This window comes from Eutrigla gurnardus (genome assembly GCF_963514095.1).
Source record: "Eutrigla gurnardus genome assembly, chromosome: 12".
NCBI classification, from domain to species: Eukaryota; Metazoa; Chordata; class Actinopteri; order Perciformes; family Triglidae; genus Eutrigla; species Eutrigla gurnardus.
In genome coordinates this window covers 7,958,530-7,974,203 of record NC_139926.1, presented here as the reverse complement: position 1 = coordinate 7,974,203, position 15,674 = coordinate 7,958,530, and the positions used below count along the sequence as shown (strand labels likewise).

The following is a 15,674-nucleotide window of genomic DNA, read 5'->3' as shown; positions in this document are numbered from 1 at the left end:
TCTCTGTTGATGCACAGGTATTATTGCTATCATCCCAGAATCACACCCCTCCATTTAGCTGGCCAGAGTCAACAGAAAGATTCACTAGTGCAGTGATAATGGTGTGATCCCTCACTGGCTTCCCATTCGTCCGCAATGTTTTTACATCTAATGACCACACCAGATTTAAGAGTGAAGTAAATGAACTGGAAACTGGTGCAGTGAGCTGCTTTTGTCTTATTTTAAGAAAATAATACAATTCTCGGAACATGCCAGTTTTTTGGAAGTTGGTGTAAATAATCTCACTACACCGGCAGATTTTTAGGAATAACAATCACTAAGTTCTTGTCCACTAGAAAGCTAGACAGCTGTGAAAGAACCAGAAAAATTCTGCACTTCATTCACACGATTATATAACAAAAACTAGAAGATATTTATTCAGTGATGGTAGATTGTTCAAAGACATGCTCCTTGTATGTAATGAAACATATTATTAAATATTAATAATATTTTTCTTGCCAACATATGATAGTTTGATATCTATGCACGCATCTGCTGTATAGATATTGCTTTGACTTGTCGTAGCCATGCTCAGTTAAACTTGACTGTTCATGATCTGCTCAGTAAGTTCAGTGAGGACGGGAGCATGCAGCATCTTGTCAGAGCCTCTTGTGGAACTTTCCCCGTCTGTCTATTTGTGCTGAGGGAAAACAAGATGATAGATAGAGATCTTTTACGAGAGGGCTTATTCAATATTTTAATTTGACAGCAATTTATTATCCTTCACCTGAGAACAAAGATCTGACATATTTAGGGACAAAACCTGGCTAACTCTCTTTGGCATTTGGTGTGTGATTTATGAATGACAAGAAGAGCATAGTCACACACACCTACTGTACACACACAGAACTAGATCACAGGTTCATGCCCTTTGAAAAGGCCCACCCACTCTAATTTACAGTTTCAGAACATGACAACTGAACCTAAATCTGGGCAAGAATGGACAGAATATCTTTCTTATTACCTGTCAAACACACACACAGACACACCAGGCGTTGGGCCAAAACAAAGGACTTTGAACACCCCTGTCTTTTGGCAATGGCAGGACGGTATTTGGCTTGTTCTCACTGCCTACTGGGCAGTAATTATGCGGGGTGATTTCACTGATGCCCTGCAGGCTCAACTGAAAATGAAACAGACTCCATTAGGTTCCGCCATCGAGGATAAAACAGAGACTTTGCCCTGAGGTGGCTGTTTCAAGGAGTAAATCTTTAAAGACAAGTCACCTCTATGGTCACTGCTGTTCCTCTGGCCCTGTGATGCTAAAACCCAGAGTGATGTAGTTTTCTTGGTAACATCTTTCATTTGGCAGCTCAACTGACAACTGCCTTGGTCTTGAGTCTTAACTGTGAAGGTTGACTCTTGACTCTTTTGGATCTTCAAAATTCTATTTATTCTGTATGCCGACAGGACAGTAACATTAACGTAATAGTTCAAGCTAAGTCAGCATGATATAATTCATTCTAATTCTAAAATATTTAAATGATTATCAACTGATTTTTTTATGACGTGATGAAATTAAATTACTTTTGAGGGGTTCTAAGTGAAGGACTTATGTAAGTGTCCATGTGCCACAGTTTGGTCTAGAAGAAAGTCAGGGGAGCTAAGGTGATGTTTTTCCCCTCAGGGTCCAGTTCCCATGGAAAGTCTGGTCACGTGTACACTCGGCCTTAATGACAGGGTGCCGTTGCTGGCCCAAAGCTAAACCCTGACCCACCTTTCTAACCTGGCCACGGGGCAGGCAGCACACAGGGAGGGGCAGAGAAACAACAGAGAGGAGGAGAAAAAGTAACCCACTCTCCTTGGAAATGCCAGAGGTCGTGTTGAGGGTGAAAGGCAGGAGTGTAGACAAGATAGATGGACACAACAATAGACGGGGACAAGTTTAGTTATAACAGAAGAGGGTGGAGTAGAAGGGCTGAGCAGGGTGGAGGAGGATGAAAGAGGGATAGAGATAAAACAGGAGGATGGGAGGAGAAGTGAAAGCAGGAGGAGGGATTGCAGAAGGCATCATCTGTTGGAACTTAATTATTAACAATGGCCTTTTTCCATTAAAATAATGTTTACTCATCCAAATTTAATAGGAACTATACAACAGCTGTGGATTCAAATATATTTTATTTATAAAGCATATTGCTGTTATTTATTATTTAGCCACTCGGACCAACGGTTTTCTAAGAAGTCAGTATGACATATGATCAATTTATGTCTGCAAGATGATTTGTACACAAATGTCCAAACCAGTAAACCAGTAACGGAAACCGAGAGGAAATCATTCCAAACACCAATTCAATTATGAGGGAAATGATGCGCTGATTATAGATAATGGACTCAGACATGCAAAGACTGCACAACTGACTTTGCATTACACTTTTAAGTACAAGGCAGATTCCCTTTTCTCATTTCTCTCCTCTTAATGAAGAAGACGCTGAGTGTTTATCGGCACCCTGAGAGGCTCTGTGTGGTTTGGGTGTCATTCAACAGAAATCTGTGGAGGACAGTGTGCCTGTCATTTCCTCAGCAGTCCTACCTCACACACCTCAAACCTCTAATATCCTCGACTCTAGTCCGAGTGCTAGATGGATACTACTCATGTTAAAACTGGTAGAAAGTAGACATTAAATCGGCAGACAGTGAAAGGGGGAAACCATCTCATCTCTTCCTTCTCACTCTCCCCCCTTTCACTGTCTAATCCGCCTGTTGGCACCACGGGAACAGATAAGTGTTCACCACCGAGGTCTATTGAGAGAAGAGAGTGTTCATTGTGGCTGCACTAGGGGCCATTAAGGAATTAAGAGGGGACAAATTACATCAATGGATAACATTCCTTCAGGGAGAGAGACCGTCACCCGGAGTGTAAAACCCACCGATGTGCTCCGTGTGGACTGCTTAGACCGCCTCAAGGAGGACATGGTCAGCCCAGTGGCCAGGAGTAAATGTTGCTATTGTACTTTGTAAATATTGGATGTCAACGGTTTGCATTTGGTCAGATTCATGTCTTATTATATTGCATAAAAAGGATTATAACAAGTGAGAAAGTCCACTTAAGGTGGGTGGGAGGGGTGGTGGATGATGGCTCAACTTTCACCCAGGAGGCCTGTTCATGTCTTGTGTGGAACCAAAAGCAAACATTGACGTAACACCTATAATGTAGTGTTCGTCCACTAAGGGTGGTTGTTATATATTTGTAACACTGTTATGTAACATTGTTATGTTAATACAAACCATGAGCTTTCCAAACTTGACCGAGTTGCTTCTGTTTTCCTTTTACCTTATATGTAAGTGTGTCGTGCAAATGATTTGCATCACGTTCCGTGTCCCCTTAAGACATTGATAGTCTCATGTTGCTTCTTCAATCTCCAGTTTTCACACTATGTCCACCACAGTGTACGTACATGCACGAATGTTCATTTACGTACGCTAGATGAAATCAGCCAACGTTTCGCACAGAACATTCTGGGTGAAAGCTCTGTTTGTTTTTGCAGACTTTGTTGCTCTTTATACGACTTGTTCTGACTTCCTCCTTTGCTTCCGTTACAATGGCCACTAGTGGTAGCACCCAACAATAAAGGCAAGTAACTGTCGTATTGAGCTGCCTGTACGGACAACATATACAGGTGTTTTTTTAGGGGAAGGGCAGTCTGGTAGTCTTGCTCTTCAAAGAAAAGAGAAGGAAAAACTTGACTGAAGGTCATATTTCTATGCAAATGTGCCAAAATCACAGCTTTGGGACGGATTCAAAGCATGCTATTGGAAGGCCTCCAGTGATCAGATATATGGTAATGGTGTCCAGGGAGAGTCTGGAGCAGACTTGCAAAGTCTGAGACTGTGGGCCTCCCTTTGGAGAAAGGTGCTCTTTGACATAACTTCTGACTACACCTGACCAAAGGTCTGTCCAAAGGCCTGGGAATGTGGGGGAAGCAGTACAATTCCCCCAAACAACTTTATTTCTGGCCATGTCTTTAACCAAATCACACACATTTAGGCTAGGTGGTCTTCTTTTCATGACCATTGAAACTATTTAAGACCCACCTCCCAATTTGAAGGAACTGGAGGGTCAGTGTTCAGCTCACTCATGTACATTATGGAACTGTTTATTAAGTGCAGTTAAGATGCAGAAAGACAGAAAGATAAATGGGAGGAAATGGAGGGAACAACAGATGGAAGCCAGACAGCCTGACAATAGGAAGGAGGGCCACGACAGCACAGAGCCATGTGGGATCAGCCTCTCTCTCTCTCTCTCTCTCTCTCACACACACACACACACACACACACACACACACACACACATGTTTTCTTTGTTTTTAAAATGTGTGAACTTTATGTATCAAAGGTACAAGATGTTTGTTTTCCAAATTGCCAAATGAAATGTGGTCACCAGTGATGAAGGTTACCACATTCATAACGCGCACCTTTCGATGACTCGTCAGTTTTGGACCTTACACTCCGACACAGAGTCTGTCCACAAACTGGTCACTTGGCCACGTAGACGTCCTGCATGATTCACAAGAATGGGGAATATCTGGTTTTGATCAACCAAAGTTAACAGTGGGTTCACACTGTACATGCTCAGGCTGTTCCTAATGCAAAACTGCTAAATTGTCTTTTCTTCCTTATGTTTGCTCAAACACTGGACTTCAACCCTCTGTGTTTCTTCTGCTCTTTCTCTTCCAGGTGTTTCTCCCTACTGTTGGCTGACTATTAAAGAAGAGATGGGGACACCAGTGTCCTCATCTCTTCTTGTATAAACCTGTCCAGTTTGTCTCAGCCAAGCTCAGAGGAAGCGCAGGCTGAGTTAAGAGTTGCCGAGGGAGACAGCTGCGTCGAAACCTTGGCTGGGAATTCAGCGGGCTCAAAGCCCAGTGTTATCACCACCTCTCTGCACAAAGCACACGCCAACATCATCCCATCTCGTCTGTCACGATCTTCTTCAGCCACATGGAAAACCTGCAACGTTGCTCTACTTAAGTAAGAAGGCAAAGCCAAAATGAATGGTAAAACAATATATAATAGGCATTCTCAGAGAGGGTTTCTTTCATCAGCCTGGGCTTGCTTGTTTTCTGTCTGGAAATAGAGTCGCTCATATTAACGTCCAAGTCATATGACTGAAACTTACCGCTTGTAAACCAAACACCCATTGGTGTCTCATGGCCAGGAGTCAGTGTGCTTTGTTTTCATAGCCGGGACGGTCGTGTGTGCTTTTTAGTACATGTGAGCGTGCCTCACGAGTCAGCTCAGCCATGTTGAGGATATGTGGAGGCAAGTTATGGTCTGAATGCTCTACTGCACACATTTAAGGACACTTTGACGAATGGAGATATGGATCAACCCAACAATTAATGGCTTATTCAAACCTGTTGAGCTACAAATGGCCAAAATGCGATTGCTCAATCCAGTAGTCGGGGTGTTTTGTCCAGTTTTGTAATCTTTAGTTTTTTCAGTGTGCACATTAGACATTGTTTCTTGGTTAACAAACAAGCTAGAAACTGTCACGTCCAGGAAGCATCTAGCACCTGCTACTGAGCTTTCTGTTCAGCTGCATGGATGTTCTCAACACACCCACTCAGACTTCCCAGAGGCCGCTGTGTGTGTGTGTGTGTGTGTGTGTGTGTGCGTGTGTGTGTGTGTGTGTGTGCGTGTGTGTGTGTGTGTGTGTGTGTGCGTGTGTGTGTGTGTGTGTGCGTGTGTGTGTGTGTGTGTGTGTGTGTGTGTGTGTGTGTGTGTGTGTCTAAAAAGCATCTGCCTACTGTGACCTAATTTCCAGAGTGGACATGAGGCTAAAGACAGAGATATTATCATGGGTCAAGGTAATACAGCGGATCCAGTGCAGGATCAGAGGAATACTGTCAGGTCACAGATAAGTCAATCTGATAGTGATGATGGAGATCATAATGGATGTGCAATTAAAAAGACTACATGAGGTCAGGAAGGAGGCAATAATAATAACCTGCCTGTCAATCCTCATTTGAGTGAGTCTGTCATAATGATGAAAGCTTGTCATTGTCAGGGAATGAGTTCAGAGAGTGCTTACGAAACAGAGGTAGTGCCGTCTGCCTTTCAAACTGACGATTTTAAATCATCTCTCGTCTTTCTTTTATCTGCAAAATCCCTGTACATGAAATATAGGGCAAATTACTAGATCGCGCTGCTTTTTGAACCCATTTGGTTAGGGTTTCGACCACATCACGGCACGGAAAAAACTGTAACAAAAGTAGATGTTCTTGCATTAGAGGCTTCAGGGCTCTTAATCTTACATATGTGGGAATTAAATCTGCAGTTCACTTGTCTTTCCTGTTTTTGGATGGTGGGAGGAAATCAGAACGCATTACGGAACGTCTAAGGAACGAAGGAACACATCGAGAACCTGCAAACACCACAAGAGCCTAGTCAAACCTAGGATCTTCCTTCTGTGAGGCTAACAAGGTGAGCAGGAAGGTAACATGGGGAACAGGCACAGACATGCACACACGCGCACACACACACACACACACACGCACACACACACACACACACACACACACACACACACACACACACACACACACGCGCACACACACACACACACACACACACACACACACACACACACACACACACACACACACACACACACACACACACAATCATTTGAAAAGACCAATATGAATACACCTTCTCCTTGCACTGCAGCAGGGACATCTGGACACCTGGTGGAAAGCCGAACCTGATATTTGGCTCTGTGTATTTCTGTCTCCATGTGATGTGGACACACATCTGTGTGTCTCTGCCCAGCCTATTCATAGAACGACCACTTCAGCGGTCTTGTGGGGCCTCCCATAGGAATCTGTCTTGACGCATGGTTGCAGGATTCGGTGTGTTTGTCTTTCTCCAGCCATTTCTCCATCCTTCCGCTCGTACGAAGCTGTCCGTGCATACCGGTATGTGTGTCTACGAAGGCTCCTAATCTCCTCTCCTAACATCCAGAGTCTCCTACTCCTACTACCGGCTGTCCACTGGCAAAGCACTTCCATGGGACTGACAAATGCTGCAGAAAAGATGCCCACCTCTGCCAAGTGGGGAGGTTGTTTTAGAAGAAGGGGCGTGTATTGTGTCAACACGGTCCATCAGATCAGTGCCAGCTGATCCATGGTGCAGAACAGTGCAGATAGGTGGACTCACAAAGGAATAGTACCCATAGCGCCTCTCTGCCAACTGTACTGAAGAAACAACGAGGAGACGGATGTCTCCATGCCAGCTTCCTGCCATCAGATTAACACAGTCTGACTGATAGTCCACTGTCTAGATCCACTGACTGTCACCGGCAGCTTGTGGGCTGGGCCCGAGACTTCATAGGAAATCAACTCAAAGGCTGCAGCACAAATCAGCTTAGTGTCAATCAGTAACTGACTGATTGGGTTATATCCCAAACAAACGTACATGGACACCACAGACACGTAGTACTTCTGTTTGTACTGTAGAGGACGTGTTCCAGGTATGTGCACCAGATCACTACAATACCACGGAGTTGACGTCCAACCGGCAATTTGTTGTAAGCCCTCAGATTTGTCAGACGTCAAAGCCTACACGTACGTACACCCTCTGAAGACAGAGTGTATGTCACACGGAACCAGCATTTTTGGTTGCTACTCTTAAAGACATAATATCATGGCCCTGTCTGGCACACATTTTAACCATTCCTTTCTTTTTTTATCCGTCTCTTGCCAGAGCAGTACTTTAAGTAGATGAAACAGAGCAGAACTCATTTGATTGTGTTGCCAAGCCTGTCTGCACCTGCTGCACTGCCACCATGGAACCAGTACGCAAGCGTATGTGCCCATAATTAGCCACCTTTAACCCCTAGTGGTCAGCAGATGGAGGGGTGCCTCCGACACAAGATTACTTCAGCCACACCTGCTGCTGGGCCGGGGAGGGGTCGTACCCTCCCGTCTCCCTCCACCTCTGGAAATAGATCCTGTTAGTACAGAAAGTTACATAAGTCCCTGCTTTGTTGAGTGGTTGATTAATGAGCACAGAAGGTAAGAGACGTGTCATGTCTATTTCAGTGAGTGCGTGTGAACGTTTATGACTTTACATTCTTGGGAGGAAGTAAATGTCCCGTCTCTTCTAATACATGCAGTCTGTTTGCCTTTCTCTTTAGTGGACTAAAAACACAGAGACACAAGGAGAAGGACAGCCCAGGGAAGTGGTGTTGGTGGGTTAATAAAGTGCTGTGGTGGTGAAGAGCCAGCTGTCATTTAAACATCCCCACTGAGTTACGAGCACTTCAATTCAGCCAGTCAGCAGCTTCACAACCTCGGGAGAAAATCAATATATTCTCGTATGATTTGATTTTGGCATAAATCTGAGGACTTTATGAAAGAAACGTGAAAGTTTAATATGTAATATGCTATTGTATTTCCCTTTATATCTGTTGCTCCATACAGTGGCAGCAGAATGTATCATCACATAGGCAAGTTGTAATAGCTAGTGAGAGAGAAAGTTAAATAAATACAGAAGCTAAAGAGAGCTGCACATATAATTCAGATGACTGAACCAACTGGACAGAAGCCCAAAGAAGCAGACGTTTCCAGTCCAAAATAAAGAGAGGAGGCACGGTGTAATAAAAGAACAATATTTCATACTTTAATATCATCTCTGGCAGGCATTAGCTGTATTAAATACATATATTGCTTCCCAGTATTTTTCCTAAGGGATTAAGTTTTCAGTTCACATTTAAGCTTGTAACCAACCTTCTGTCCTTTTTAAAGCAATTATTATTTACATAAGATACAAAAATATATTTCCCCCCAAAAAAGACTGATACATTTACAATAAGAAGCTCTATAAAATTACAAATATATATCTATTATAAAAAGCCAATTTTAAATAAGTCTTCCAGCTCAAGTTGTGGATGAGGGAGTGTAACCTGCTCTGTGGGGCGGGGCGACTTATGAATCTGACAATAAATGTTCCAGTGACTCCTTGCAGCACAAATTCCATTTCTTCACTCCTCACAACTCTTCATGGAGTCCATTACATCATTGCTGCTGACATATTCTTGTCCTCAGGTTCCCTGCAATGCTGTCCAGAAGCCAGGTGGCCTGGAGTTAGTAGAGCTCTGCTGGGTTAACTTTAGGAGAGTGTTGGCTAGACCGCAGGCCGTGGTGGAGCCATCCAGCTGTATCCTGTTGGGTGGTTTTCTGAGTAGGGGCCGGGTGCATGTTAGCTGCTCAAGGGGGGGTCCGAACATCCACTCCCTCCCTCCCGTATGGCTACACTCCAAGATGACTGTGAGCCTCCGTGTCACATGCCTAAGAGGAGACAGACAGACAGACTTGATTAGAACAGGACTCCCCGGCTCCTTGGTTGCCAGCTCTATTCTCAGAGCGGTGGACGTTCTGTGTTTCAGGCGGGTCATCGTAAACACCGGTGACCCTAATAAACACACCGTGCTCTGGGGCTAACGGGGGGCTGGCTGACTGCCCGGCTGGCTGATTGCATGTCCAGCTTTACATGGCGACTGGACGCCTGCGAGCCGTAAAAGAAGGACATTCAGTAGCCCAAACCACAGGACAGAGCAGGGCGGTGGAGGGAGGAAAAAGTACATGGAAATAAGGGAAGCATTTCAACTTCCACTTCTTTATCAACCCAGTCCTGACATTTACAGTTGGAATTTCAGCCCAGGTTTGCACCAGCACACATTCCTTATACTCGGATGCAAGTTCAAACACTCACAAGCCTCCAACGCTATTTAGGCATGCATGTCTATCACCTGTGACGTTCTGTAAGCTACTTAACGCGAGCTGTTGCCTTCTCAGGTTACCGTTTCATGCACGTACATACGCAGAGCTCTGGGAGAAACAGAGTACACAGCGCTATGTGGTGTGCACCACAGTTGACTGACGTGTAAAAAAAGGGGATACGCTGCCTTTCCCTCCGCTGTAACTCCAGAGGCCTCACGGGCCACGTAACATGCCCCGCCTCCTTCATAGTCCTGGCACATCCTCGTTTCTTAGAAACCTAAGGGGAGTGACTCCCGTGTCACCGCGTGGTCGTTAGCATAGCTGACATAGAGGAACAAACGCTCCCGCTAATCCCGAGTAGCGGGCGGCGCCGGCACACCGGCCAAGTCTTCAGGAGTTGTGACAGCTATTGCTTTAGCACTTACTCTCTAATGTCCTGTCAAGGTCGGCGATGAAGTCCTCCAGCTCTTTAGTGTCGCCGAGTTTGGCTGCAAGGGAAAGAAAGACAAACAGACATTAACCTAAGAACGTCTTCAATCGCACAGCGGCAAATAAGACTGATCTTGATGGTTCTACACACAGCTTCCATGATATGATTTATACTCCGTAACACATCCCTCTGCGAGCCACGTCTCTTTGCAGGGATTTGAATGCGCCTGCAGCCCAGGGCTTTGGAAATCTGGATTTTATTAAAAACAACAATCTGAATGAGGAGTGCAGCTCACGTTTTGGTGACATGAGAGGAGGTGAGCTGGTGGTGGGGGAGTTCAGCCTCTCGTCGCTGAAGCTGAAGCTGTTTCTGTTGAGCGACTCGGCACCTGTCGGGAAGAGAGAGAAGACAAAGTGCAGACACATTTGGTTAGTTGAGCGTTCATTTTCCAGTGTACTTCTGATTTGTGTCAGTGGAGCAGCTTCGGGGTGTCATCGCTGCATTCTCCTATAATGACACCCTTCTCTTCGTGGCCACATGCATGTGCTTGTAACACACACACACACACACACACACACACACACACACACACACACACACACACACACACACACACACACACACACACACACACACACACACACACACACACACACACACACACACACACACACACACACACACACACACACACACACACACACACACACACACACACACACACACACACACACACACACACACACACACACACACACACACACACACACACACACACACACACACACACACACACACACACACACACACACACACACACACACACACACACACTTGGACAAAAGCAAAGTGTACTCTTGTCTCTGTGCTCCGATGCTGACCTCTGTGAGGATCTGAGAGACGTTCCCATAAGCAGACGTTTAACTGCTCTGCTTTACCAGACAAGCCGAAGCAGAAGTTTGCTACTTGAATTCAGCGACTGAATCTCCATTGTGCCAGTTAATGACAGCGATGGATCAGACATTTAAGAGTCTGATACCAGACACCACACTCTTGTTCAGGCGCTGTTTCTGTCACGCATGTACCCCCCAAACTCTAAATGGATGCTTACATTAATTAGATAATGGCCACACATTTCACATTTTCACTGTCGGATAAGAAACGGAGGGCAAACATTTCTCCTGCCAGATTCCTGCGTGACAAGACAGAATCGGGCTCCTCTGTCTGAGTGCATCTATGTGAGGATGAAGTGTGACAAAAAGAAGATTAGGCAGCACTTAAAGCTGTCCATGAATGCCTCGCTCCTCTGTGCAGAACTCCAGTAGACCACTTACTTGCTCCCCCCTCTCTGACCTGCAGCCCTCCCACCACTCAGCACTCAACACACAGCCCGAGACAGGAGACGCCACACACAACGGGGAGCGCGCACACACACACACACGCACACAGAGCTGTGGCCTTTCAATCAACGTTTGACTCAGACATGAATCCCTCTCATTTCCAGTTTGTATTCCTGCTCACACATTCAGTTGTGTGACTCACACTCTACCATCCTTCTGTCTCTGCCACTCAAACAAACGTGCACACTCCAGGGCGGATCTACGAGTCCGTCCATCCATCAGGCTGCCACACAATAGGCCGTCCCCGCGTGGGACAGGTCCCTCTTCATTGGACTGCCATGGAGAGGACAGAGCTCACGCAGGAATCCGATCCCTCGGGCATATCAACAAGCTCATTAGCAGCACAGACACAACGTTCTGCTTTCATAACTGATGTCGTGTCCTGCTAACGTGGTAATGGCATTTATTCTAGCAATGTGGGCCTACGCTCCAAAACCAACCAGTTACTAAGCAAATTGATATCTAGCGTTAGTGCCTGAATCCCACTGGATGTCCTCGCTCCTCAGAAAGCCTCTCCAGAAAACTCGGGGCTATAAAGTAACTTTCCACGTCGTGCCTTGGAGGTCCAAACCCCCTCACACGTGTCTGGGAAACGATCCTTGCTCACAGGGACACGAGGCGTCATTTTCCCTTCCTGTTGGCTATCACGTGTTGGGAAAGAGCTGCCCCGAGGCCAGCTATCCAGCTGGGGAAGCAGACTTTTAAAACATTGTTGGAGTAATATAGTAACTTATGACAGTAACACTAGAGACGCAGCCACAATAGTGGGGCAGGTCTGCCAAAATATGCAGCAGTAGCTTTAATCGCACGCCGGAATCTTTGGACTACAATCAAGGATCTCTCTCCGTCTCGTTCTCTGTGTGGTCACATGGGATTGTGTCTGAGAGCACACATGCATGGATGCAACAGTGTGCCAGCATCCCGGCTGCCCTCTTGATGATATGACACGATAAGAACGGTATTCAGCAACACTGAGCCCTGATATGACTGACTTTTTAGGATTATATTTGATGGAACAAACAGGAACTATATTATTTGTGTTCACAGATTTGGACTTTTTATTGTCCAATTGTAAGATCCCTGGTTTAAGACATCCAGATGTATCTATGTGACTCGTTCCATGACACAGATCACGTGACATATTTGTCATCGCACCAAACACAAACTTAGGAGCATAATTTTTGTCACATTTGGAAAAACAAATCAAGAGTGTAAAGCATGAATGCTGCCTAAACGTGGTCAATGTGATGAAACTCACTCTCGGAGTCGCTGATGCCGCTGTCGCTGACGCTCGCGCTGCTCCGCCTCTTCATGGTCTTCAGGTGCTCGTCGTACCGGAAGTGACGCTTCTCCACCGGCGACGTGAAGTCCTCCATCACCGCGTCGAACTCGCACAGCACGTCGTTCAGGTCCTCCTCGTTGACGAACTTCGCTGCAAGAAAAAAGGATGAAGGCATGAATGACTTGACAGATATGTGGGGCGTTGTTTTTTGTTTTACCAGCAAATAACGTGGCGATGGTAGTGGTGCATAATAATATGGCGATGACTCCTGATGTGAAATGTATTACAATATTTAAAAGCAATCAAAGCATCATAATGAATGATTTCCCGCTGGAATATGTATTCAAACACGTCCTACAGGAGTGTTATTGGAGTATGAAGCTAGTGAAATGAAAGCACAGCAACAAACACGTTAAAATAAAGATAATTCATGATACAAAAACAACTTATATTTACCTTGAGGTTTCAGCTTTGGAGACTTCATTATTCCCGTAGTCAGTTTTTTTTTTAGATTATCCAAAATATGTAAATATATTTATATATATATATATATCCCTATATTTCCCTCAGTGTAAAGTCCCACTCTGTCGTTCCTGAACAAAACTAGTGCAGGTCTTGAACTAACCCTCCAGCCCGATGACTGCCGCCTTTTAATGAGCCCTGCTCTGTGGGGGCGGGACGACCGGCAGGGCGTGTGTGTGTGTGCGTGTGTGTGTGACACACACACAGTGTGTGTGTGTGGGCGCAGTGACCAATAAAAAACTCCCCCCTGGCTGAAGTTACACTCCCCTGACGACTCCCTCATAAAAGCATGTTTGTAAACAACTTATGTGTCTCTTGCCAGGCAGAGGTGTAATGCAGAGATATTAATAATCATGACCCAGTTATTTTCATATTGTATCACCAGGCAGATCATCATATCATGACAGGGCGAGGTCACTTACTATTGCCTTGATTGTTTTTATTCTAACTGAACTATCCAACACTATTTATAGAAAGTGAAGCACCGTATTAACATTTTGATTCATCTTATTCATCTGACAGTAATGACTGCCATTGTAAATAGATAAAACACGACAATCTAACTTACATGTTCATATCTCAGGAACAGATGACATAACTCTGACATTAAGGCCATTCTTCATAACGAATACTTTTACCTTTTGATGAGAACATTTAGCTCCTGGTCTGTCGCTCAAGAGAATAAGAGAGCTGTTCTTTTGTACATTAAGTACAGGATCTGGATAGTTCTTCATTAATATTTAACATATAGTATGGTTAACATGTCACAGGGTTGGTTACAAGGTTATGATTTACATTCATACAGTGCAAAACATTGGATGCATATTGAGAACCTGCACGTCACAACGGTCACCGCTAAATTATTTATTTCGTTAGTATATTTGTACAGGAGGAAATTAATGAGAGTTCATATGCAATTATTATATAAATGTTTGAATGTGGACTTCAGAGTGAGATAAAAACTCAATGTGTGTTTTTATGTGTGAAGCTCAGACTCTCAGAGCTGCTCTGGAACGACCTTTCAGCATCTAGAACCAACATGAACCTCACTAATGTTTTCAGGTGGAAGCCTATCAGGCAAAGCCTTATCACCCTGACATGAAAATACTTTGGCTGGGAGAAAAGTGAAGTTGGGGCGACACCTGGTGGTGTGATGTCACATTTGCACCAGATTCCCCCCCCTCACCATTCTTTTCCCTGGACTTGTGTGGCATATCGTCTGTCTCTTGGTGTGACTTGTTTCTCAGACGTAAAGCGACCACATTCACAAAGCCCCAGACAGCCAGTTGTCCAATAAAGCTCCCTGCGAGTGAATTGGTCTTCACAGATCAGTGACACGCAGGGCCGTCATGCTGAGACTTTCACACCTCCGGTGGCCGCTCTAACATGATCGGCAAATGGATAAACATGCCACGTGTTTGCAGCTGCACATGTCTGTTGACTCTGGAGGCCCTTCATGAGGGGCCGGGCCTCAGCAGAGGTGCTGAAAGTGACACCTTCGGGACACCCTGAGAAGGTATCAGTGTTTCATAGTTGGGATACGAAGACAAACAGAATCCATTCATTTATGTACTCATACATCAGTGTACACATTAATTTGTTGTCATTTATAGCAGACAAAATGTCCTTTATCAACCTATAAATGCAACTAGTATTTCAAAAATCTCTGAAATTGATCTAATGTAGAGGGAATGTAGCATAAATGGACTGCAATATATCATTGGGGCAAGCTGGCACCATCAATATACGTCCACTAAAAGTGTTTTTTGTTGTTGCCTTTGACAGGCTCCCAATGATATTATACATTAAGTGTCTGATTTTATGGAAAGAATCTCGCTGAAGAAGAAATCTTGTTCTGAAATCTCAGAAGAGCCTTTACTCATTCTGCACTTCTCAACAAGTTTTATAGATTTCAACTGGGGATACATTAATATAATAAAACACCTATCACATAGGAATGAAATAACAACCGACAGCAGAGAGGAGAACAATTCTTTAGTTTGACAACAACAACACAACCAAATGCAATGTAGAACCTTATTATAAATCTCTTCATTTTATTGCACAATATATGCATTTGATTTACAAGGTAACAACTATAATATAATACAATACAATCAATAGTAACATTACAAAATATGTCAGTCTATTCTAAATCCTGTTACCCCCCACCCAACAATCCATCACTGACCCCAATCAAACACAAGAAACATCGTTTACCTGGATGTCTTCAAGACTTAACTCTTCAGCCAGATTCAGCCTGGTGTTAACCCACCAGT

General features: G+C 44.5%; 1 protein-coding gene across 2 annotated transcripts; it reads right to left on the bottom strand.

The window, feature by feature from the left end:
* Window positions 1-8,636: 8,636 nt before the first annotated feature.
* Window positions 8,637-13,472, bottom strand: rgcc (regulator of cell cycle). 2 transcript variants are annotated; one of them, XM_084023559.1, is made up of 5 exons: window positions 13,330-13,472; window positions 12,850-13,023; window positions 10,487-10,579; window positions 10,187-10,249; window positions 8,637-9,329 (listed from the first exon to the last, which is right to left on the bottom strand). In XM_084023559.1, the coding sequence occupies exons 1-5, from the start codon at window positions 13,355-13,357 to the stop codon at window positions 9,322-9,324; spliced, it is 366 nt and encodes a 121-aa protein (XP_083879685.1). In that variant the 5' UTR covers window positions 13,358-13,472; the 3' UTR covers window positions 8,637-9,321. The 2 variants fall into 2 exon arrangements, with proteins under 2 accessions (XP_083879685.1, XP_083879684.1); XM_084023558.1 differs by lacking the exon at window positions 8,637-9,329 and having other exon boundaries at window positions 9,974-10,249.
* Between the last annotated feature and the right edge of the window lie 2,202 nt (window positions 13,473-15,674).